The following is a 27,243-nucleotide window of genomic DNA, read 5'->3' as shown; positions in this document are numbered from 1 at the left end:
CCTTGACAATGCTCAGAAGCCCATTCATATTCAAAGCTTACCTTCTTATCTTCTGAACACCCATCAGGGCACACACAGTGCCTTCTGACCTAGTCAATTCCCAGTCACCCAGTTACCAGTGAAATAGGTCTGGTTTCCAGCACCAAATATTTGAAGGTGCCATCTTCTGAGATAAAAGTAGAGTTCTATCACATGTAATCCTGTCTCAAAGAACCTCCTTTGTTAGGGTGTGTGCATGTGTGGCTGTGTGTGTGTGTCTGTGTCTGTGTGAAGTAACACAATCTGAGACTGGGACTGTTTTTAAGTCTGTACTACTGATATACTTGTAGAATGACCCTGATGCGTCTGCAAGAGCAACACTTGTTAATTTCATACTTCCACTTTTCTGGAGGTGACTGGGGTCCATCCACTAGGGAGTAATTATCACATCACTCATCCATACTAGTCAAGGGATGAAGAGCAATGACCATTTTAAATGACAATTCCCATTTCAGGGGGAAACATTAAATGGCTTTTATCTCTCATGGCAACTGAGGTCAATATAAATTTGTACTGTTTTTTCTCCAGAGCACTTATTGACATCTAATATAATATTCATTTTACTTATTTATCTAATGTATTTAATGTCTCCACCACTAGAATATAAGCTAAGGGTAAGAATTTTTATTTGTTTTGCCTACTGTTTTACGGCCTGAGACTTAAATAGTACATAATATATGACAGTTGACCAACAAATATTTATAGGCTGACTGACTGAATGAATGTCGCTAAACCAGCAGAGACTCAACATCTGATTCCATCTCTAGGTGGATTCTGGTAGGATGGAAAATTTGTACCAATGAATGGCTGCACAATTGTGGCAGAGAAGGCAACTAGGTCACTCTATTTTTTTCTCTTTAATTAAATGTACTCTTTTTTGAAGGATAAAAAAATTGGGGCTGTTAATATTAATTTGAGCAGCTACCAAGGGACATCAACTCATAAGTGCTGGAAAAGGGACTGTAAGTCTTCTTGTTAGAGGACATTCAAACAACCAATAGGAGAAGAATGTACTTGAGAGTTAAGGGATGTGCTGGGGAAGGCTCCTAGAAGGAGATAATACCTAAACTCCCACATGAAGTTTGAGCAGTCATTAGTGAGGCAAATGAGCTGGGGCGTGGAGAAGAGCATTCGTAGGAAGGAGGAGGTGAGAAAAAGAGAATCCTATGTGTTTGGGAAATCTGAAGTCGTACCACGTGGATGGAATACAGATGCAAGGAAAGAATGATAAGGGATAAACTGGAGCTTAAGTGAGAGGTAGAAAGAACATGTAAGGTCTTGGAGGCTGAGCCAAGAAAGTTGGATTTTACCTAAAAGTCAATGTGGAGTACTGAGTACCACAGTCATGCTTTAGGGTAAGAAAGATAACACTAGCTACAGTGTGGATAATGCACTGAAGGGGGCTAAAGACTGGGACATAACCACCAGTTTGGAGGCTGCTGTAATCCTGGTGAGAGACAATAGTGGCCTGAAGTAGGTAGTGTGTCTGGGGAAAAATAGGCGCATTTGAAAGGGATTAAAGAGGTGGAATTGACTCAGTGGCTGCTTAGGTGTGAATGGTAAGAGCTGCTTTCTGGCTAAATAGATGGTAATCCCAAGATGAGAATACTAGAGAAGGATAATACTAGAATGCTCTAGAGATACACAGTGCATGACTTTCCTCTATCCCTGGCTTTTTCAAATAAACCCTGAACATTGGGTAAATCCCTTAACTCAGTTGCTTCATCTGTATAAGGTTTTTAAGAACAGCTACCACATAGGTTTATAGCAAGAAACAGGACTTGCATAGATATAATCAAATGAGTTGGGACTGAATTCTGGCCCCAGAATAGCAATGATTTTAAATCCAAGTTACTTAACTACTATCATCTTCAGTTGTCCTATCTTCCCAACGAGGATAAAAAAGCTAAATGGTTATTTGTTGTAGAGCTCAAATAAAATAATGGAGGCCTCAATAGTATATCTCAAATCCTTAGGAGCTATTATTAGTATAATCATCACATGTATGTTAAAAGTAAATGGCATATTATAAACTATTCTGTTCATATAGTGGGCCAGTTTCTAAAGAAGTGAAGGATATGGCTTGGTATACTTGGGAAAGGGCAATGAGCAAAATTTTAACAGTGAACTCAAGAGGCAGAATAATGAACAGGAAACAACTGGTTCGAACTGAGATTTTTCAGCTAATGTATGGCAGGAAACACTGGGTCAGGAACTCTGCAGTTGGCTAACAGTTAATTTGTGTTTACGGTCAAGGCAAAGTCTCTGGAGGGCTCTATGTGGCAAGGCAAGTGGGTAACAGCACTTGTTAAAACTTAGTGCACTTCCACTCAGACCCAATAAAACAGGAGATTCAGAGTTGCTGGGAGCTGAAAGGTCTATTGTACTGACAACACTCATCCAAAGCAGAAGGTGGAAATGTTTCACTGAATTTTTCTTTTGGAATTTCTACTAAGGATTCTGGTCTGCCCAAAGAAACTTCATACCAAGGACAGAACTGAACAGAGAGGGGCACAATAGAAATAAAAACACTACAAAATGTCCCACATTATCATTCTAATCAGACTGTGGGCCCAGTACGTGCAAGGGGGAGCTTGTGATGAGAATCACAGATTTTCCAGCACAGAGTATGTTTTTGGCTGCAACTATGTCGGCTATGGCAACTTACCAGATAGCCAGGAAATTCTGTGATGGTTTGGGGCCCTGGTAATTCTTTGGTGGCTTATAAATGTTCAGAAGGCTCAACTTTCTCTTGAGGTTTTTAAACTATGCAGTTTTGACATGCTTCATAGGAAACTGCCTAAGTATGGTTATTTAATCTCCTTTTGTAGACTTTTTAAGAACTCACAACCATATTTCTACCATTAAAAAAAACAGCCCCACGTATTCACAGTGAAGCTGTTTCTGTGAATGAGGTTTCAGCAATGCTGGTGGGCATACTTTTTTGAGGTGACATGATCAAATTGTGTGTGTGTGTGGGGGGGTGGTGTGTGCACATGCATGCGTGCGTTTAAAATGTTGTCTCCACATCCTGTATTCATTATTACAGTAGACATTTTATAGCTCAAGCAAGACTGGGAAACACCAATTTGTTCTCAAGGTTATTATCAACAGATGTTTTATTATTTTGATCACAGAAGACAAGTCAGTTAGAAGACCTGCTGTATGTGGGGCAACCAACATAAAATAATCTGAGAGAATGAAAGAATGTTTCCACCATATGGTTGAGTCTGCATGTGACTATAAATTGTGCATTATGGATGTGAACTGGGTTAATACTCAATTTCTTTTCTCAGAATTCCAAGAATGATACACAGCCTTCTAAGACTAATTCATTAATTCAAGAGCCCTGAGATTTAAAAGGCAACTGATTTCACAGTCAGTGCTGCCTTCACTTAATGTCATTAATGCCATTACTCTTCCTTCCCCATTGAGCACAAATGCAGACACTACGTTCAAGTTAAGAAACATCGCTTTAGAAACCAGAGGCAGGAATCCTCACATCAGCTGTTCACATGCCAAGCTTTCCCAAGGGAAAATCACCATGCCATGTGAAACAACAGCACAGGCAGCCTTGACCATGGGTGGAGAGACACTGAAATTATAGAGCAAGAGGTTCTCTGGGAAACTTTAGCACTGAACCCATCTCAGTTCAGATTTCTGCTGTATCCCCTTTCGAGCTGTGCAATCTCGGACACATCAATCTATCACTCAGTGCCTCAGTTTGCAAGATAGTATGATGATAATGACTTCATAGAGTTGCTGCAAGAAAGATTACATAAAGTAACACAAATAAATTGCATCACATAGTTCAGATTTCCAGAGTATTTTTCTATATATTTGAAAAAGAAATCCCCTGCTTATTCAGAAGAAGAGCCAAATCTGAGTGACGCATAGGTGGTCCAAGCAAAGCAGTGTACTGAGTTTCAATTGCATCCTCAAGTGTTGGCACAGGAGTTGGTCCATTCACCTAAGGGCATCCTTGTAGGCACTGCCAAAATGATAGACTGCTCTGTAAAGCATGTGTTGTAATTTCTGTTGGAACAGCCCAGGCTGAAGACAGCCTGTCCCTAAAGTAACATGTTTGCAGAGAAGGTGGTTAAATAACACTGACATGAGTTTAATTTTGAAGCAGTAATAAATAGCCCTCTCAAAATACTTTGCCACTTGTATATTTTATCGTTGAACGCAGACACAGAGAAACATACCACGAACTAAGAAACACTCACTGTAATAAGCAGTCAGTGCAAAGGCCTGGGTTTTCATTTTACCACAGGAAAGTATGAAAAGCACTTTTCTTTTTTTCAGGCTTATGTCATAGATAGTTGTATAAAACAAGAAGATGACAAGCCTGGTCAACACTCCACAGTAGTAAATAGATCTCCCTGAAGTAATGACTCTCATTCACATGTCTGTCTCCATTACTGCCTCTTAAGCTCTCTGAGGGCAGAGACTATCTCACCTATCACTTATTCACAGCCTCTAATACACCTGTCACAGAAGAGATGCTCAATTAATGCTTGTTGAGTGAACAAAGCATGAATTCCAGGCACCACAATCAATGCATATCTGTAGAAAGAAAGAAAATTTTAGGAAGGAAGGTAATAATCAGGAGCATTGACAGAGGAAGAAGACTGTGTAGGAAATAATGAAAGAAATAGGGGAGTAGTGGTGATTCTGCAGAAGAAAGAGTCCAGGGACAAAGTAGATGTTGATTTCGTTTTTGTTAAAATTCAAGGCCTCTCACACGAAGAGAACTAGACCAGTAATAATAATAATTACTAGCTCTTATATAGTACTTATCAGGGCCAGGCACTGTTTTAAGTACCTCATTTTATATTTATGATCACATTTAGTCTTCACAACAATCCTATGAGAGAGGTATCATTATCATCCCTATTTTACAGATGAGTATACTGAGGTACAGACAGGCTCAGTGACTTGGTCACATTCACAAAGTTGGTAAGTGGTAAAGCCACAGTTTGATCTTAGGCTAAACGGCCGTAAAGCCCACACTTGAAATACTTTGCTATGTTGTTAAATAGTTTGGAAGAAATTACTAAAAGAGAATTCAGATCAATATAAGAATCATTAAACAGTGAGGTTCAAACTTTAGAGGGTTAAAGGGTTTTTCCCACTTACTGGCAGTGGAAGAGAAAAACTTGGTATTCGGAAGTGCTTCTCATCAGTCTAAATATTTATGATAGTTGCTTTACGAAAAGCAAGTTTAAGTGATTTGGGGGGATTTAAAATCCAATTTGGCATGAGAGAAAGTTTTCTTCTGATCTCTTAGTTTCAGAAATTAATGACCACATTTTGATATTTTTAGTTTGTTCTACCTGAATAGGCCAATTATTTGGATCTGTTTGCTGTTAAAACAAAACCCAAACAGCAAGAGATGGAGACAAAAGAGCAAGGCTGGTAGTTAAAGATGTGATTTAGACCAGCCTTTGCTCTGTATTGAGTGACCTTGGGAAACCTATGGCAACATTTTCTGAGCCTTTACTTCCTCATTTACAAAATGAGGAGTGGCAGGTTTTCTTTTCCTAATTCACAGGGTAGTTTGAAGGATGAAAAGACGTATCTGAAAAAATAATTGGAAATAATGAAGTAATCTTAAAGTATGAGATATATCAGAATGTGTATATCAATTGAATGAAATAATAATACTGTATGCATAGCAGAACTACCAACCTCACCAATTTTAGCTTTGTAAAACCTGGGTATATTTTCAGGAGGAAAGTTTTAAAAGCACAATTGGAGCACCGCTTGAATTGGATTTCTTGAAGTAGAAGAGTGCTCAATTTGCAAGATGTGGTATCATTTTTGTTGTTGTTTTTCCCAAGTTAGGGTAGCATTACTGAGCTTTGAGTAAATCAGGGGAGATGGGTGTGGCTTATTTCTCAAACATTAAGAAATAATCGTACAGAGAAATAAAGGCATCTCCATCCACCTATGACTGTCTTTGTCTTTTGCTTGAAGCTGCTTTCAGCCTTCCGATGCTAACCTAAGCCATTTTGCCCTTTGGCTTAGTGTTTCCTTTCGATAAATGTAGAAACCTTAAAGGTAATCTGAACATATCATGGCTGGTCTGAGAATATTTTGCTCCAAAAAGTCTTCCATATTTTTCATGCTTACTGATGGCACCTCATAGTGATTGAAGACCCATCAACCAGCTCTGACATATACTAGTTTTGTGACCATGGATAGATGCCTTAACTTCGTTGACCTACAGTTTGCTTCTCTGTAAAAGAACGGCCCTAAAACTTATGTAATAGACTAAGTGCTAAGATTTGAGATAACCGAAAAAGAGTATGTTACATACAAAGCTAAAATTTCAATAAATGATGTTGATACACTTAGCGTGGCACCAGCATTAGTAAGAGCATGAACATCGGCTCTGGCTTAAAAGAAGACCCCATCTGTCTATCTGTCTATCTATCTATCCATCCATCTACAAACACATGTAAATACAAATACATGAAAGAAATGTATATATCACAAAATGTACATAAAATGTATACCTGTATGTGCATGTGTATATATATATATGTATGTGTACACACACACACACACACAATCAGGATGAGAATCAAATCTCTACATCTTGTCAAAAGACTTAAATATTCTTCTAGTGATTCTGTTAGTGATATACTTTGTTAGTCTAGTGGTTAAAAACAGCCAGATGTAAAATGCCAAATTAAAAGGATTTTAGCCTCTAAGGGCCTAAAAATTTATATAAAAGGTAGACAGGATATGAACACAGGGGACGATGAGAAAGCCCTGAGGTGATGAAAAGGATGGATAAGCTAACTCTGACTGGGGAACTTGACAACGCTTTTCAGAGGAGGTAACACATAAGCTGGGTTTTGAGTAAGAGCTTCTCAGGCAAAAATAGTAAGGGTGTGAAGAGCAATATTAGATCAATAGAACCTAGTTGGTGATCCTGAATTAAATGCAAGGTGACATTCTTCTCAATGACTAAATGTGCCTTGTTTAATTTATGCTGAGTCTATACAGACCGAACATTTTTTTTTTTTTTTTTTTTTTTTTGCGGTACGCGGGCCTCTCACTGTTGTGGCCTCTCCCGTTGCGGAGCACAGGCTCCGGGCGCGCGGGCTCAGCGGCCACGGCTCACGGGCCCAGCCGCTCCGCGGCATGTGGGATCTTCCCGGACCGGGGCGCGAACCCGGTTCCCCTGCATCGGCAGGCGGGCTCTCAACCACTGCGCCACCAGGGAAGCCCCCAGACCGAACATTTTTAAACTATAAAACTAGGTAATACATCTTGGAGGTTCTGGTATCTATGAAAATTTTCATATTATGTACATTTTGTTTCTCCAAAGGATAGATGATTTGAAAGTATAAAAATGCATCAAGCTCATCAAGCTAAGTAGATAAAACATAAGCTTTTAAATCAACTAGTTCTCATCATTTCTCAAATGCTTGAAATAACTTTCAGTTTTCCTACTATGTATCTCTATTTTGAGATACTAGTATTTTTTTTCTTCTCCCTGTATTTTTCCTTTTCCTTTCTCCCCATTAAGGCAGTTATTCATTGTAGGGGGAAGTAAGAGGGAGTTGAAATCAGAAGCAGCCTGCAAAGATCTCCCTGCTTTTGTTTCTAAAAACCTTCTAAAAACCTAAGCCCTTTGAAGAAATTAAAGGGTTTTTGGAGGAAGTAAAAGGGGGAAGAGGAGTCCTCTGCAGAGGGAATAAGCATGAGGCTTCCCAAATGGGGAGGGGGGCAGGTGGGGAGAGATTCACTGAACTGGAATAAGAAGGGAGAAAGAATAATTTTCAAAGATAAATGATTTTGAGGCATGTCTAAGAAGATGGGGCCCTAAACAGTTTTCTAAAGAGTCTCATGACCCATTTATGTCATTTAGGATTTGTTTAGTTGCAAGTAACAAAACTCACAATTTAAACTGGCTAACACAACAAAGGAGATTAACAAATATTCAGAAGGAGTGCTTCAGAGATGGCTTGCTTCATGTTCTCAAGATGTCACCAAGAGTGTTTTTTATGCCATTTACCTACTCTGCCATCTAAAATGGTACTTCATGCTAAAGCTGGAATCCTCTTCTGGTCATAAAATTGCTCCAAGCTACTATCTGAGCTATAGGCTTCCTCACTTCATGACCGTGGAAAAGAGTGGGTTTCTGTCTCAGAATTCTAAGTAAGAGTCACAGAATTCACTGTGATTGTACTGGATTAGGTTGCATAGTCACCACTGATGGAGGCTAAGGGCCTCTTTCAGTGCTCATTGGCTTAAATCAATAAGAACCTACCCCTTGAGTTCAGAGTCACCTTAGCTTCCATCACAGTACATGGGTTGTGTGGGAGAAGGCAGACATCTGAACTAAAATCCGGGCACGGTTAGCAAAAGGGAAGGGGTGAAAAGAATGAAACGGGCAGATAACTGACAAATGTCCACTATATTGGAAAGGTGTAGCAGAAACTGAGAGACCGAAAGGGACAACTCAAAGAGGAACTATGGGTGTTGCAGCAGTCACCTGTGAGGAAACATGGCCAAACAACGTGTAGGTTGTCTTGTCACTGTATAAGGCCATAGAACTATGGGATAATTCTGGAGGTGGTTGAAGTGTTTGAGAAAAAAAGCACTAAGAGTGATTCAGTTTACATTTGCTACTAGCCTGATAGTTGACCTACAGAAAAATAGAGCTATATCACTCAGAGTTTGTTCAGTTGCAAGTAATAAAATCCCCAGCTTTTCAGTCCTCAAGATCTAGTGTTTAGTGACTCAGGTGTGATTGCTGGGGCCCCGTCCTGTATTGCTTCTTGGGTCTTTGCTTTCCAGTAGTCTCAGGATCTAGTACCTCCATCAGGATTCTGAAGCCTCAGGGCATCCCTGAGTTAGAGCTTTCCTTGCCAAACCTCCTTAACTATCCACACCTCGTTGATACAAGTCAGGAAAATAGATCTACTCTGATTAGAAAACTCAATTGTGCTTTGTCATTTCCGTGCAAGTCTTTCCATTGTAGATTTTGTCTAAAAGCTGTTAGTTTTAGAAGTACCATTATACTAGCATCAGATGTGCTTGTAATAATCAAGAGCCATGCTGAAAAAAGATAGGGGTGATAGTATAACAAGTGGTTCGCAGAAGAAAATATACTGGTCAGTTTAGATGATGTGAGGGTTCCAAGGCTCAGACTAAGGAACTGGGAGAGAGCACTTGTTAATACTCTGGTGACAGTGTGTGGGGTGAAAGAAGGGAGATAAATCAGCTGGGAGGTATAAAGAAAATGGAGAAGGCTGGAGACAGCAGCCGAATTTCAGCTAAATGCATTTTATGCCAATTCATCTATATCAGGCCTTTGAAGTATGTTTACCAGGCGATCTTCAATCCTGAGACTTTGATGCTTACATCTAAAGAAAAGTTAGATTAATGACCCACCCAAACGTCTCTAAACCATATTTCTAACAGCCAATTTTTTTTTTCTGAAATCTGAGGCCAATGGTTAACACTGCAAACATGTACAAAAACTTGCTAGTTTCCAAACCAGAAAAGTTTCTAGACAGTAGAGACCTAAATTCATAGACCTGTCACTAGGCATTCTCTTTACTTGCCACTTTTTAAAATTGTTCTTTAATTCTGGGACTTGAAACACAGTAATGGGTTACTTTAAAGGGGATGGTATGTGTAAGCTTTGGTGTATTAAGGTTTATTGCAACCTGCCAACAACATTCTCTACCGGAGAGCTTTGCTTTATGACCTTACCTCAGCGGTAAGAGGCACAATTAGAATTTAGAGAAGATAAATCTAAGCAAGGTGACATTTATTTTGAGAACAGGCTATGGCAGCATGAGCCTAGGGCAGGACCTATTCAACAACTTCCACACAGTGATAACTAAAATAAAACACCAAGATACATTTGTATAAGTCCACTTGTTGGCAAGTTATGGATGATGGATTTGAACTAGTCTGGCTAAGAAGAATTTAAGGGAAGGGCTCATCTAGCCATTGGAAACAGAGTGGCTGTCTGGTTGGGTCTTTAGGACAGATATAACATAGAAATTGGATGCTGCCAGTTCTTTCTCTCTCTTTCTCTCCGTCTTTGTTGTCTTCTGTCTCTGGCTCTCTCAGCAGGAAGCCTCATTTTCTCAGATGAGCTTACTCCATGAGGCAGGAAATTCATATGGCAGCCACTCTTACACCTCACATCTCACAGCTATACTGCACAGTTGGAATGCAGCACCTCTCATCCCCTAAACTCCAGGGTGAAAAATCCTGAGGAGCACTCTTATTGGCTCAGTTTGGCTCAGGTATCAGTCTGTAAACTGTACATCAAATCCCTAAGAAAAGTTTTAAAAGTAAAGATTTCTCATGTTCCACACTCCTGCGGTTCTGATTTATTTGGTCTAGGGCATGGCTCAGGTATCTGTATTACTTTTTTACTAGCTTGCCTGGTAATTCCAATGAGTAGCACTAGACCAATCAACTGTATGACCATAGGTACTGTGACTGGCAGTTGTTCCCAGAATGATGTGGTTGGAATGGGGCAAGGAGCAGTTCCCCCAAAGGAGGATGTCCTTGCCAGTTGTAATGTGCCAACAAAAAGAAGAGCTGCTCACTATATCTCTACAAAATATTTTAAGGAGGTATTAGAGCATCTGAAGCAAATATCATAGCCTGAAGCTATTGAAAACAAAAGAAAACACTGTAACTGCTTGTCTAGCTGGGAACTAAATTCTTGTGAGCTAACAAAGAAGGGAAGCTAGAGCTACAAATTGTGTGGGGTTATTCTAGAGGAAGCTATGGCTGCAAACTCAGGGCAGACACCTTTTATATACTTAACATGCTTAAAAACCACATTGATAATTGGACACACATACATTTTGGAGATTACTTAAGAAGCTTATCATTTACCATAAATACAGTCTCTCTCTCTCTCACACACACATACACACACACACAAACACACACGCACACACGAAAAAAGCTTACATTTGCCACTTGACTTAGCCCTAGAATCATAGCCTGAAGTTATACCAACAGTGACATCTTTAAAAATAATGAGGCTTAGATAAAGGTGTGAGTATTCACTTTATAAAAACTAATACTACTGAGAATCTATGCTGTTCTATGAACTATTTTAGGCATTTTACATATGTTATTTCTATTTTTCACAGCAATGCTGTAAAATAGATATCAGTGTCGCATTCATCATGAAGAAAACTGAGGCTTAATAGGTTGTCACTTGTTCACGGTCACATAGAAAGTGGCTGATTCTGGATTCAAAATAAGTCTGAGTTCAAAGATTGTGCTGCTTTTTACTGCTTATGTGAATCTAGTTTTGGTCTATAAACCTTGCAATACCTTCCACAAAGCCAATAAAACTTTGATCAAAATTCATACATATTAAATGTTTTTATATCTAAATACACACTTAGGTTTGGATGGTATCTGTGTCTTTAAATATACATATGTGTGCATATATTTCAAACACACTAAAATATACACTGATAATTGGAAATACATAGAATTTAAGAAAATTATCTAGCATTAAAAATTAACTAAAATAGAATAAGACTGTGCTATAGCTGACTATATGAAACCCCCTCAAATATCTTCAGGACTCTGGCTTTTTGTTCCTGTTACTACTAATTTGAAATAGCTAAAGAGACCCAGAAAAAAATCAGACATTTAGAAACCTAAAGCCTCTACATTACTTGAAGCAATAGACCCTTAATTCCATTTGAATTTAGGAATTTTCATCTTCATGAAAACTCAACAGTGTGAGATAAATAAATTTGGCCTAAGTGATTAAGACATCCAATGAATTTCTAACTAATTTGATACCTGGATGAGTCTGGAAAGTCCATCAGTAGACAACTTTAATGGGTCACTTCTTACCTGCGGTTCACAAATACCGTTTAAAAAATTCCCATATTACCCACCTTATACCCCAAACTCAGTTCATCTGTAGGAATTTGCAGGGTGCAGTAAATCAGTCACTTTTCTCTGCCCTATAAATCTGTTTCTTTTAGCATGGGTCAAATAATAAGCAACGAAAGTCAATGATTTATATTTGGGAAGATGGCTCAGCTCTTTGATTTTTTTTTAAATTGCAAAAGAATATCCCTGACTTGTCAGAGAGAACATTCGTATAGTGTCACATGGTCATAAATTCCGCAGCTGTCAGGAAAGCACTGCAAATGTTCTTTTTTTTTAGAGGCTGGGGGTAGGGGTCGGCAGATGGTCAGATAGTCACTTCAACATCTCTGCTAAATTGTAGTCATGCATGCTGGTCAGGGTTATGAAGGCATGATGAATCTATTATCCATGCTGGGTCAACTAGCTTCTCTTGATACAAATCATGTTAGGGGTACATAACCTATTAACTTCATACATGGATAATGGATAAATCACTCAGAGGCATGAACTTTATACTCAGCTACCTTTATTAATGTCACAAGAGCTGAGGGTGTCAGAAAGACTTGAAATATCACAGGTGTCCATCGCTGAGAGGCCCAGATTGTGTTAATGAATTTCTTGGATTATTGTCTAGGCATCTTTGAGTTCCTTGCTCTCTCTAGCATTTTCCCTTCCTACAAAACATCAGAATCTGTTCTTCTAACATTCTTAACATATTTTGAATCATCTCCTCTTTCATCACCATTGACAGAATTTAGCCATTAATTATATGTCTTAAATGGCATACCTACATCATCTCCTGAATCCCATGAAATGTACACCCAATATTGCAGCTAAAGTGATCTTTTGAAACCACAAGTATGATTATGTCACTTTTTCTGCTTAAAATTCTCCAAAGGCTCTCTACTGCCTTCAAGATAAAATTTAAAATTTAAGTTAAATGTTATCCAGGGCATCTCTATTCTCAGTCCTCTCCATCTCTCCAGCCTGGTCTCTCTCTCTCCGAGTCCTACTTCATACCTTGAAATGCAGTCATTCATCCTGAACTACTTGCAGTTCCTTCAGCATGTTACTTTTCCATGGACCATTGAACATTTGCACTTGCTGTTTCCTGAGAGGCCCTATTCTACTCCCTTCTCCATGGCTAGCTTCCTCTCACCTTTCATAACCCAAGTTCAGGTATAATGCCTTAGGGAAGTACTCCATTCTGAGCCCGGTAGCCACAGCATTCTGTTCTTCTTTATGGTTTCTGCCTAGTTACTTCTCTGTGTCCTCCCCCAGGGGGTGAAATTTTATGAAACAAGGACTGTGCCCAATGCCCTTGTTCAGAAAGTGTTCAACACCTAAATGTACAGAAGACATGTGTGGGATTCACCATGTGTGGCAAGTGGTCAATGCATTGACCAGTGATGCTCTAGGAGAGGAGTCATCAGCTTGTCCTCAAATTGTCCAGTGGCTTTCCCTTTTCTTTTTATATCATCATAGTAATATAAAGAACACTATAATAAAATTCCTTCCATCAGAGAACTCACAGATCAGTGGAAAGACATTTTATTCATCATTTAGTGTGAGAAATTCTCTCCTTGTGTTAATTTATGAAGGGGCACCTTTCCTAAGAGGGGGAATCAAGAAAAGTTCCTTGGAGAAAAAACACTTGAGCTTAATTTGGTGCAGTTTAACTTAGTGGCAATGAACTTAGGTTTTCATGTCTGTTGGGTATGGGGCTGAATCCTAGTTCCATTTTTACTAAGATTGTGACTTCTGACAAGTGAGTTAATTTCTGAGTTTAATTTAAACTCATTTAAATTATGAGTGTCCTAATGTGTTAAATGAAGTTAGCAATATCCACCTCACAGGGATGTTACTGGAGGTGGTTAGTTTATTACTAAATTAAATGTTATAGTGATGGAATGTAGAAAAAGTGTAAGCTGCAAACACATATAGCAAAGACCATAATTTCATCATTGGATGTCTGACATCTAACCAAGTAACTGGGGAAGAAAAAAAGAAAAAAAAAGGGAAAGCTGGTATGAAAGGAGTTCTTGTTAGATTAATGTAAATTGTTCATTGACACTGGGAAGCTAGGTTTTAAGCTTCCACAATGATCCTGATAAATAACACTTGTGAGAACTACCACATTATCATAAAGGAAATGTTAAGAATAATTATGATGCATGCTGTTCTAAACCTTTATCTAAACTCATATAATACAAGAGTCCTAGGAGGTGATTACAAATACCTTAGCCTCATTTTCAGATGTAGAAACTGAGGCACAGAAAGGTTGAGTATTCAGCTCACAGTAACTTGACCAGCAAGTGATAGAGCCAGGAGTCAAACACAGGCCATGTGTCTCTACTTCACTGTACTTACAGTGGCAGAGCACAGGCATAATCCGATCATCCACCAAATAGTCACCGAATGCATACTACATTCCAGACACTGTTCTAGGCAAATTGGATATAGAGTTGACTATATATTTATATATAGTATATATTTAGGGGGGACATAGATGTTAACAAAGTAAACAATAATAAGTACTATAAATTTCAGATATTAGTAAGTACAATTATAAAAGAATAAAGCTATGAAAAGGAAAAAAGTGTGATAGGGAAGCTGGCACTCCTTTAAATGGGGTACAAAGGAAAGATTTTTTCTGAGAAGGAGACATTTGAGTTGACATTTAAACGATGAAATGAGCAAACCTTATAAAGAGCTGACAGGAGACTTTCCCAGGCATATAGAATACCATATATAAAGGCCTCGAGTTGAGAAAAGCTTGGCATTTGAGGACTGATGAGAAAGTCAGTATGGCTGAAGTGAAATGTTCTAGAAGTTGATGGTTAGGGCATAATATTGGAGAGAGAGGCAGAGGTCGGATTGTATAAAGCCTTGTAGGTGATGATAATGAGTGTAATTATCACCTCTCGGAGGGTTTTAGGAATAAAAGTGGTATGATCTGGTTTATATTTTGAAAAAGATTACTCTGGCTACTTTGTGGAGAAGAATGGGCAAAAGTAGAAGTTATTGCAGTGGTTCAGGCATGGGATGATATTGATTTGGACCAGCATTCAGCAGAGCAGGTGGTAAGATGCACCTGATTTTGAAATATATTTTTATGGTGCCACCAGTAGGACTTGTTCTGGATGCTGAGGGAAAAGAGTAATTATACAAGACTCCTAGATATTATTATTATTTTGGGGGGCCTGAATTACAAGGAAAATAATAGAGCCAATTAGTTAAGATGACAAATATTAGGGTAGAAGCAGCTTTGGCCCTAAGGATAGCGAGTGCAGGGAAATCATGAATTCTGTTAGGAATATATCAAGTTTAGAAGATCTTCTTAATGTTCAGGAGAGATGCCAACTGGACAGCTAGCTGTACACATTTGGAATGTGAGAAAGAGGTCATGACTTCAGATTTGGGAATCTGAAGTTGATAGTTGGTATTTAAAACCATGGGTCTGGGTGAAATCACCAAGGGAATGAGGAGAGATTAAGAAGAGGTCTGTGCACTGGGTTTCTGGAGTGTTCCAACAATTGGAGGAAGAGCTGGTGAGGAGACTGAGAAAGGGCACTGAAGACATGGTAAATAAACAGGAGAGTGTTTTGTTCTGGAAGCTAAGAAATTAACATCTTTGAGGAAGGAGGCAATGACAGCTGCATCAAATGCTGCTGAGAAGTCAGTTAGGACTGAGAACTGATGCTTGTATTTAGCAAGATGGAACCTGCTGTGACTTTGATAGGGACTGTTTTAGGACTACTGTGAGGATGAAAACATGAAATAGGTTAAAATAAGAAAAAGAGGTACTAAAGTGGAGTTGATGCAAATAGACAATTTCCCTAGATTTTTGGTTAAGCAAAATAGAGTAATGAGGCAGTAATGGGGGTGGGGAACACTGGGTCAAGGGACATACTTTTTCTTTAAGATGAGAGATATTACATCATGTCTAAATTAAATTTATCTGGGAAAAAGCAAGAGAGAAACTGATATTGCAGGAGAGAGAGGAGAAAACTCCAGAAGCAAAGTCCTTAAATGGATAAGAGGTTATGGAGACCAGGTCACAGGTGAAGAGCTGGCCTTGGAAAGCAGCAGGGAAAATTCCTTCATTGTTATGGGGAGAGCACATTAGTGGAGCTGGTGGGAGGAAAGTAAGGTGGTTTTCATTTGATTGCTTGGATTTTCTCAAGGCCATATGAAGAGAGATCAATAGTTAAGAGTGAGGATGAGGGAGGGAGTGTTTGAGATTTGAGGGAAGCAAATGAGATATGAAACTTTTGTCCCAGAGAAAGAGAAAATGATTCTTCTAAAGAAATTTATAAGAATTGCTCGGGTGTTTTGAGCGTTCATTTGAGACCAATAGTTATAAATTTAAACTGAGATGACTAGGTGCTTCTCTAGCTATGTTCAGTTACCCAGGTGCTGGCATGGAGTAAGCAGGAAGGTGTAGGTCTAACCAGGGTAGATTAACAGGGCTGAGAGTTTGCTGGATGAACACAAAAAAAGAGAGAAGAAAAAAAAATGTTGAGGGTGCGAGAAGAATTAGAGTGATGGGACCAGGAAACATATGCTATAGGGGAGGAGTAAGGGGAGGGCATAAAGAAGGGTGAAAACAGGAGGTAAATGGTGAAATCAATAATTCGAGGTCCCAATGGGGGTGAAGAATTTTTGGAGTGGGGGCAGTAGAAGAAATGTTAAGGGCAGAGAGGAGGTGGTGTTCTGAGAAGATGATGTTTGGCACAGAGGTCTTGGAGGGGGTACAGCTAATGGTCACCACAAGGTTCAGAGTGTGATCAGGAACCCTAGGGCAGGAAGTAAGGGAAGTGAGATGGCAAGCTGTCTCGTGAAGCAAGTAAGCATCAGAACACATACTAGAACCCACAATTGTCTGACTCCTAGAGACTGTTCTACCTCACATCAATGTTAGCTTCTAACTATTTCTGACTTGTAAAGCCAGGGTAACTAAATGGCGTTTTAGTCAAGATGTATATATGTGTGGGGTTCAGAGTCAGAGAGGTTGGCCTCATAAGCATGAGATCTGTGTAGTTGAACAAGGTCTTACATTTAGAAGGCTCCTGCTGTTGCCATCTTTTAATTCTTACTAGTTTTTAAACAAGGGCCTCACGTTTTCATTTTGCACTCCATCCCACAATTTATGTAGCTAATTCCAGAGAGAAGATTAGTAATTTAGAAGGAGAAATATCTTTTCTTTTCTCATTGGGGCTAATTTTTCACAAGCCTCACTTTTTTCCATTTAACATGCCTTTAAAATTTTATCAAAGTTCATAATGGAAGTTTTAAAGAACCCATCTGTCAAACTCTTAACTTTTAATGTAAATTTCCTTTTAAAGCCACTCACAATAAAAATTAGGCTGGAAGTGAGAAATTCCCTGACTCAGGAAAGTGAATTATCAGTAAACTGAAAAGGAAAAATACATGTAAATGTGGATATAGAGTCTGAGTTCATGCTTGAATAATAGCTTAGGAAAAATAGTTACATTTTTACTTTTTAATATATGTGTATTACATGTTTATTATGGAAAGTGTAGGAAATAAATATAAACAAAAAGAAGTAACTAAAAACTACCCAAAAATCCTTAAGAAGAGTTAACCACTTTTAACATTTTGGTGTATATCTTTCCAGGCTTTATGTAAATATTTGTGAATGTGTATTATTCATATATAGCTTTATTTGTGTTTATTGGATTATATTTAAATGTCATTTTTTTTTTTTTTTTTTTTTTTTTTTTTGTGTGTGGTATGCGGGTCTCCCTCTGTTGCGGCCTCTCCCGTTGCTAAATGTCATTTTTAAACTTGATTTTTAATTTAATAGTAGAGTCTGATTGGACCTCCTATCCTTGTAATTAAATATTTTTCTAAAATACTATTAATATAACTCAATTTTCTGTTATGTGGACATATAATAATGTATTATTAAATACTCGGCTTTTTCAGTCTTCTCTATTATAAACAATACCAATATGAACATTCTTTGTAGACTTGTGTATTTCTATAAGTATAACTCCTGGGTCAAAAAGTGTCCATTTTAAAGCTTTTGATCCATGTTTCTAAACTGCTCTTTCATGGCTACTCCAATTTCCAGGCCCACTCAATGGCAGTGAACATTAACCTTTCTTTTAAATGTTTTGCCAATGGGGTTGACAAAAACTGTTTAGTACCATTGTTTTCTTTGTTTAATAATAAGGTTGAGCAGGTTTTTGGATGTTATTGGCCTTTTCTTTCTTGATGAATGTCCTGTTAATACCTTTCAGTCATTTTTTTTTTCTAGGCGGTCTTTGGCCTTTCTTTTGTTCTTCTGTAAAATATCTTTATATATTAGGGTTATGGTACACAGAATTTCCCTAATTTGTCAAACCCATGCCAAGGTCTTAACAACACACTGGCAGAGCTCTGCAGGATTGCTATGTTCTTCTCTATGGGGGAGGTTTTAAAATCCATCACTTGTTTTTTTAAACTAAAAAATGCATGGTAATGGTAGTTATGAAGATAGTATTAATATCACATAAATGAAAATATTTTATATCTTAAAATTATAGAAAAACATTTATAATGAAAACAACCGGAAAAGAGTATCATACAAGCTCACTGAATATTTGTCTTTCCTATCCATTTCTCCAAATCCTGGCAATGTAGTTTACATACTGAACATTCTGGTGATTTGGTCTGCTTGTCTCCATGCCCTCCACTGCAAGCATTTCATTAATATTCTCATTGTGAGTGCTGTTAGAAATTTCCAGGGTATAAGACACAATTGCACATTTTCACAAGACAACCCATTAGGATGCAGAATGTGGAATGCAAGATTAGGGTTTTGGATTATTGGGTTTTTTACTTACCCTCTCCAGTGTAATTTCTTCAAACTCATATTCAATTTCTGTCCCATTGACCTGTAAATAGGAAAAAAATAGAGAGAAAGATTAAATACATTTTGAGGAGGAGAGAGCTGCATTTTAAATTACATTAGGGGGTTAAATTTCATCCTGGCTATGAATAAACCACACTTTATTGATGTTTGTGATTGTATGTTTTCATCCAAATGAAATATAATCCAAGCTATTCTAAAATATGAGTGAGACTCTAGAAAAAAACGCTTATTGCATCCCTTAGAATTTTGTGATGTTTGGGGGACAGGAAACAATACAAAATGTGCACTGTGGGTTTACAAAGAATAAACCAACTAGGGGCAATGTTACTGTTACAAGGGGAAAAAATTTCCTAATATCTTTAAAGTTTTCCATGAATGGACACTAAAACATGACCTTAAGAAATCAGTGGCAAGGACAGCACAACCATAAGACATTTCTGGCTGTAAAACAGCATTAAGAATGACCATGTCATTAGGCATAAGAAATGCCTTTTCTTTATTGGTTCAAGCTCAGGTAATTTATCCCCATTATCCTCTTGTTATATTTGTTGGGAAGCCCTGGACCATGTAACCATGACTTCAGTAGCAATGAGAAAAGAACAAACCAGGACATGTTTGAAATTCCTAGTGAGAAAGCATTTTTCACCATCCAACCAACCCTTAAATTTATTTAAACTTACAGAGAGAAACATTTTAAATATAGCCAGGCAACATATAACATATGCCTTAGATTTCAACAGACATGAATATAGAATATATGAAGAGCTACTTTAAAATAATCTAACAAATATTCAATTCCCACTTTTATCTATCACAGAGCCCTTCTCAGCCAGCCAAAACCTCTGAGCAAGAAAATTCTTGAATAGGTGGTTTCTTTTTTCTTATATATGTCTTGGCAACATCATTAACATTTAGAAATCAGCCAGAAAAATCTAATTTTCAACCAAAAAGCCATAATATTTGTAATGTTCTAACTTCAGTTTACTGTCCCTTCTTTAGAAGAATTTAAATATAGTTCTTGCATATTGAGAGCTCTATGGAAGGCAAGGATCAGATAGCCCCATTACCGAATAGAGGCTGGCAAAAAAGAAATGATGAAGGGGAAAAAGAGTGAATGAATGAATGACTGAACTAAGTAATTAAATTATTTATCTGATTTATAAACACAGACGCTTGTGGGTTCTCTTCCATAAGGAATTTGTATATGGTATCATTAATTGAAGGCATAAAACTATCATCAGCAAATATAAAGAATGACAATAGACTTTACTTATGTGTGTACACCAGCCACTTAGAGCACGTTTTTGATTTTCTAATTACATGAGCTAATTGGGGAATCACATTTTACTGTGTTACTACATTATCAAACAGCCCTAAACCAAATTTGATTTTCTGGGCTTCAGCAACTTAGTGACTCAGAGGAGAGAACTTGATGATGTTAGAACTAAGCTTTAGCAACTTTATAGACATATTTTTGTTCTTCACACGTAAAAGTACAAAAGGAAACTCAAAACTCCCTGTATATGTTTGTTTCCATATTAATCCTTTTTATTCATAACTTTTTTTAGTTGACAGAGAGAAGGCAGAGAGGGAAGGCTAGGTTAATGTGATGTGTTTTAATTCTCACAGCATGGCTCCATGAAGCTCTTTTTTGCTTCAGTGCTTCTCTAGAGTGGAGACCTTCATGTTATTAAAATGTTGCAAACTGCACAGAAAAAGACAACTTCAAAGGGAAGAAAACAAGCCTCTGATAATAAATATCAGAGGTGAAAATTCTGTTAGGAAGTGCTTAAAAGACAAGAACATTTTAGTGACACACATTGCATAGCTGGGGTCTACCAAAATCTTTGCTGAACATTTGTATGATCATATATGTTGACTTTTAGATCCTAAAAGCATTATTTATACACAACCTAATTTGTATTCAGAAGTTCCCCAGTCAGCTAGGTGAACCACTGATGGCTTACATTTACTCCATGGGTCTTTAGTTTTCAACCCAATAAAATTATGTCATTTGCCTAATTTAGTAGTATCCAGGATCTCTTTGTAAGAGGGGAAGAGGACATCCAGGTTGGGATTGTAACCTTACCTTTAAAAGAAAATATTCCATGACTACAACAGGATTTAGTGAAATTATAAAAAAGTGAAAGGATTTTAGCACAGGTGAAGCAATATTTCAACCTTTAATTGAGGAGCATTTAAAACATGGAATAATAAGAGCCAGAGTGGGAATTCAGGAAAGACATTTAAGAGGTTCTACTGTTTATTGTTTCGTCACTAGGAGAGCATGATCTATGTTCTGCCTAAGGACCTCTAAGATAAGAAATCCTACAAGGTCCCTTGGCAAAGACCTTGGGGGAAAGAGTGAAACAGAAAGAACTATACCTCCGTTCTAAACAGAGGTATATAAGAGTACGCTGTGACATTTGTGAAAATTTAGTTAACTTTTCAGAGGAGTACACCAATTCAACAGTCTAAATATTTTTTGTTCACATTTGCTTAGAAGAATGGTTGCTTATTGAGTGGTAAGGAGACAAAAGGCATGAACAGTAATTCCCTCCTAGCCATAATTTTGTGTATTGTTATTCAGAAAAACCAAGAAAAACTGTTGTGAATGGCTCCCATCATCTGCTGGGGGGGCGTAGTTTACAGTCTATTGTCTGAACTTGTCTCAGTGGCCTCACTCTACTCCCAATTAGTTTGACAATATATGCCTTTTAATTCACAAAGGATTCTCTTCCTGAAAAATACTGCCAATTATATATGTTTTTTTTTTTTTTCTTGACCAGTAATACTTCCTGTGATATTTAAGCACACAGGTAATGTTTTATGATCCTGATAGTCTGGAGCCTGTACAGCGGCATGGAGAGGGCTCTCATTATTTCAGATCTGGCTCTGACCATCGCTGACAGTCTCCCCTCCACCTGGAAAAGTGAGAGGATTGGCAGTATTTTAGACATGGAGGGTCACTAAAGTAGATGGAATTTCCCAGTTTTGAAATATGTTTTTCTTCAGATACTTGATTTTTCTGAACCTAATGGTTATGTAATGACAGCTGGTAGGTTTCTATGGTGGCTAGAAAATCAAATTGATGCCACACATTGTCCTGCATAGTTCTGGGCATGTAGCCTTCCTGGCCTCATACGGAAGTTAAGACAATAGCATAACTTACTCAAATTCAAACTTGGTATTTAAAGTTCTAATTTCATAAACTTTGAATACTTTTCATATATTTTTCTCTCTCTGACAGTCTTTAGGTTAATTTCATTGATTTTTTTTTTTTTTCCTTCAGCGCTATAGTACCACCTGCCTGGGTGATAATATAATTTTTTTTTTTTCCTTCAGCGCTATAGTACCACCTGCCTGGGTGATAATATAATTTGATTTGAGATCTACTTTTATCTCCTGAAAAGAGGTTTTTCATGAATAACACATGTGAACTAGTCCATGTTTTAATGCTCTTTAATTGGAATCTTAAGTAATGATTTCTTTGATTTTTTTGTTCTTTTCCATATTTGTAATTTCACTAAAACTAATAGCATATTAAAATGTAAGATGAATGAATTTTTATACATTCCCATATCACAGATTAAAACAAATGCTAAAACATGAATATCAAAGTGTTGGCTTCTTAGGACTAAACACAATTCCACCCAATGAACAAGTATTGAGCATGCATGGTGTGCCAAGTGATGTGACAGGTAGTGAGAAAATAAAGATTTTACGACATTATCCCTATTCTCAAGAAACATACAGTCCTTAAAGAGGTACCAAACACAAACATATTAAAACCTCACAGAAGTGTGATATCCAATACACAAAATATACAAGTGGACTCGAGCCACAGCCCCACTGTTGCCACATGCAAGATCTGTGGCAGATCTATTTACTATTTGTTGTGTGTATATATATATATATATATATATATATATATATATATATATTTGATTCCTTAGTAGTATAGAATATGACAGATAATGTACTAATTCTGCCCTTTATTATAAGTGATTATAATATAGTAAATAAGACTTATCTCTGAATCTTATGGTTTTAGCATATAAAGCAGAGTGATGAACGTGAACAATATTTAAAGATATCTGCGACAACTGTCTTAAAATAAAAAATGGGGGGGGCACATTCAAGATGGCAGAGGAGTAGGACGTGGAGATCACCTTCCTCCCCACAAATACATCAAAAATACAACTACATGTGGAACAACTCCTACAGAACACCTACTGAACGCTTGCAGAAGACCTCAGACTTCCCAAAAGGCTAGAAAATCCCCCACGTACCTGGGTAGGGCAAAAGAAAAAAGAAAAAAACAGAGACAAAAGAATATGGATGGGACCTGCACCTCTGGGAGGGAGCTGTGAAGGAGGAAAAGTTTCCACAGACTAGGAAGCCCCTTCACTGGCGGAGACAGGGTGTTGGTGCAGGGGAAGCTTCAGAGCCACGGAGGAGAGTGCATCAACAGGGGTGCAGAGGGCAAAGCGGTGAGATTCCCGCAGCACAGAGGATCGGTGCTGACCAGCACTCAACAGCCTGAGAGGCTTGTCTGCTCACCTGCTAGGTTGGGCGGGGGCTGGGAGCTGAGGCTCCAGGTTTGGAGGTCAGACCCCAGGGAGAGGACTGGGGTCGGCTGCGTGAACACAGCCTGAAGGGGGCTAGTGCACCACAGCTAGCCAGGAGGGAGGCCAGGAAAAAGTCTGGACCTGCCTAAGAGGCAAGAGACCATTGTTTTGGGGTGTGCGAGGAGAGGGGATGCCTTCCCTGTCTGCCCACAGAAGACAGAGCACTGCTTAAATGAGCTCCAGAAATGGGCGTGAGCTGAGTCTATCAGCTTGAACCCCAGAGATGGGCATGAAACGCTAACGCTGCTGCTGCAGCCACCAAGAACCCTGTGTGCAAGCACAGGTCACTATCGAAACCCCAAAGGGGACCTGTGCAGCCCACCATTGCCAGGGTCCCATGATCAAGGGACAACTTCCCCGGGAGAACACATGGCACACCTCAGGCTGTTGCAACCTCACACCGGCCTCTGCCGCCGCAGGCTCGTCCTGCATTCCAATTATAACTACCATACCCCTCCTTCCCCCTGGCCTGAATGAGCAAGAGCCCCCTAATCAGCCACTGCTTTAACACTGTCCTGTCTGCACGTGAACAGATGCCTGAGGGCGACCTACATGCAGAGGCGGGGCCAAAACCAAAGCTGAACCTCAGGAGCTGTGTGAACAAAGAAGAGAAAGGGAAATTTCTCCCAGCAGCCTCAGGAGCAGAGGGTTAAATCCCCACAATCAACTTGATGTACCCTGCATCTGTGGAATACCTGAACAGACAACAAATCAACCCAAAATTGAGGTGGTGGACTTTGGGAGCAACTGTAGATTTGGGGTTTGTTGTCTGCGACTGATTGTTTCTGATTTTTAAGTTTATCATAGTATAGTTTTTAGCGCTTGTTATCATTGGTGGATTTCTTTACTGGTTTGGTTGCTCACTTCTGTTTTTTCTTTTTATTAATACTTAAAAAAATTTTTTATTTTACTAATTAAAAAAATTTTTATGTTCATAATTTATTTATTTATTTTATTTATCAGGTTTTTTTTTCTTTTTTTCTCCCTTTTCATTTGAGCCGTGGGGCTGACAGGGTCTTGGTGCTCTGGCTGGGTGTCAGGCCTGTGCCTCTGAGGTGGGAAAGCCGAGTTCCGGACATTGGAACACCAGAGACCTCCCAGCCCCACATAATATCAATCAGCGAGAGCTCTCCCAGAAATCTCCGTCTCAGCGCTAAGACCCATCTCCACCCAATGGCCAGAAAGCTCCAGTGCTGGACACACCATGCCAAACAACTAGAAAGACAGGAACACAACCCCACACATTAGCAGAGAGGCTGCCTAAAATCATAATAAGTTCCCAGATACCACAAAACACACCACCAGACTCAGCCCTGCCCACCAGAAAGACAAGAACACAGAACACAGGCACCAGTCCCCTCCATCAGGAAGCCTACAAAAGCCACTGAACCAACCTTACCCACTGCAGGCAGACACCAAAAACAACAGGAACTATGAACCTGCAGCCTGTGAAAAGGAGACCCCAAACACAGTAAGTTAAGCAAAAGGAGAGGACAGAGAAATATGCAGCAGATGAAGGAGCAAGGTAAAAACCCACCAGACCAAACAAATGAAGAAGAAATAGGCAGTCTACCTGAAAAAGAATTCAGAGTAATGACAGTAAAGCTGATGTAAAATCTTGGAAATAGAACTGAGAAAATACAAGAAACGTTTAACAGGGACCTAGAAGAACTAAAGAGCAAACAGAAAATGAACAACACAATAAATGAAATTAAAAATTCTCTAGAAGGAATCAGTAGCAGAATAACTGAGGCAGAAGAACAGATAAGTGACCTGGAAGAAAAAATAGTGGAAATAACTACTGCAGAGCAGAGTAAAGAAAAAAGAATGAAAAGAATTGAGGACAGTCTCAGAGACTTCTGGGACAACATTAAACACACCAACTCTAGATTTATAGGTGTCCCAGAAGAAGAAGAGAAAAAGAAAGGGTCTGAGACAATATTTGAAGAGATTATAGTTGAAAACTTCCCTAACATGGGAAAGGAAATAGTCAGTCAAGTCCAGGAAGTGCAGAGAGTCCCATACCAGATAAATCCAAGGAGAAACATGGCAAGACACATATTAATCAAATTATCAAAAATTAAATACAAAGAAAAAATATAAAAAGCAGCAAGGGAAAAGCAACAAATAACATACAAGGGAATCCCCATAAGGTTAACAGCTGATCTTTCAGCAGAAGCTCTGAAAACCAGAAGGGAGTGGCAGGACATATTTAAAGTGATGAAAGGGAAAAGCCCACAACCAAGATTACTCTACCCAGCAAGGATCTCATTCAGATTTGACAGAGTAATTAAAATCTTTACAGACAAGCAAAAGTTAAAAGAATTCAGCACCACCAAACCAGTTTTACAACAAATGCTAAAGGAACTTCTCTAGGCAGGAAACACAAGAGAAGGAAAAGACCTACAAAAACAAACCCAAAACAATTAAGAAAACCGTAATAGGAACATACGTATCGATAATTACCTTAAATGTAAATAGATTAAATGCTCCAACCAAAAGACATACACTGGCTGAATGGACATAGGAACAAGACCCGTATATATGCTGTCTAAAAGAGACCCACCTCAGACCTAGGAACACATACATACTGAAAGTGAGGGAATGGAAGAAAATATTAGATGCAAATGGAAATCAAAAGAAAGCTGGAGTAGCAATTCTCATATCAGATAAAATAGACTTTAAAATAAAGACTATTACAAGAGACAAAGAAGGACACTACATAATGATCAAGGGATCAATCCAAGAAGAAGATATAAAAATGGTAAATATTTATGCACCCAACATAGGAGCACTTCAATACATAAGGCAAATGCTAACAGACATAAAAGGGGAAATTGACAGTAACACAAGAATAGTAGGGGACTTTAAAACTTCGCTTTCACCAATGGACAGATCATCCAAAATGAAAATAAATAAGGAAACACAAGCTTTAAATGATACATTATTCAAGATGGACTTAATTGATATTTATAGGACATTCTATTCAAAAACAACAGGATACACTTTCTTCTCAAGTGCTCAGGGAACATTCTCCAGGATAGATCATATCTTGGGTCACAAATCAAATTTATGTGGTAAATTTAAGAAAATTGAAATCGTATGAAGTATCTTTTCTGACCACAGTGCTATGAGACTCAATATCAATTACAGGAAAAAAACTGTAAAAAACACAAACACATGGAGGTTAAACAGTACACTACTAAGTAACCAAGAGATCACTGAAGAAATCAAAGAGGAAATCCAAAAATACCTAGAAATAAATGACAATGAAAACACAATGACCCAAAACCTATGGGATGCAGCAAAAGCAGTTCTAAGAGGGAAGTTTATAGCAATACAATCCTACCTTAAGAAGAAGAAACATCTCAAATAAACAACCTAAACTTACACCTAAAGCAATTAGCAAAAGAACAAAAAACCCCAAAGGAAGGAAGGAAAAGAAACAGAAGGAAAGAAATCATAAAGATCAGATCAGAAATAAATGAAAAAGAAATGAAGGAAACCATAGCAAATATCAATAAAACTAAATGCTGGTTCTTTGAGATAAAAACAAAATTGATAAACCACTAGCCAGACTCATCAAGAAAAAAAGGGAGAACACTCAAACGAACAGAATTAGAAATGAAAAACGAGAAGAAACAACTGACACTTCAGAAATATAAAGGATCATGAGAGATTACTACAAGCAGCTATATGTCAATAAAATGGACAACCTGGAAGAAATGGACAAATTCTTAGAAAACCACAACCTCTGAGACTGAACCAGGAAGAAATAGAAAATATGAACAG

The 27,243-nt window shown here is 38.3% G+C and overlaps 1 protein-coding gene across 11 annotated transcripts in view; it reads right to left on the bottom strand.

Annotated features, from left to right (window-relative positions):
• Window positions 1-27,243, bottom strand: part of DLG2 (discs large MAGUK scaffold protein 2) — a 2,147,153-nt gene that overhangs the window by 658,184 nt on the left and 1,461,726 nt on the right. For all 11 annotated transcript variants that reach the window (XM_028501170.2, XM_055091363.1, XM_024131657.3 and 8 more), the window contains one exon: window positions 18,792-18,842. In XM_028501170.2, coding sequence (XP_028356971.1) covers window positions 18,792-18,842 — 51 coding nt within the window. The remainder of the gene's footprint in view (window positions 1-18,791; window positions 18,843-27,243) is intronic.

This window comes from Physeter macrocephalus, chromosome 16, assembly GCF_002837175.3.
Source record: "Physeter macrocephalus isolate SW-GA chromosome 16, ASM283717v5, whole genome shotgun sequence".
NCBI classification, from domain to species: domain Eukaryota; kingdom Metazoa; phylum Chordata; class Mammalia; order Artiodactyla; family Physeteridae; genus Physeter; species Physeter macrocephalus.
The sequence above is the reverse complement of the archived record's forward strand: the minus strand, read 5'-3'. Positions and strand labels throughout refer to the sequence as shown.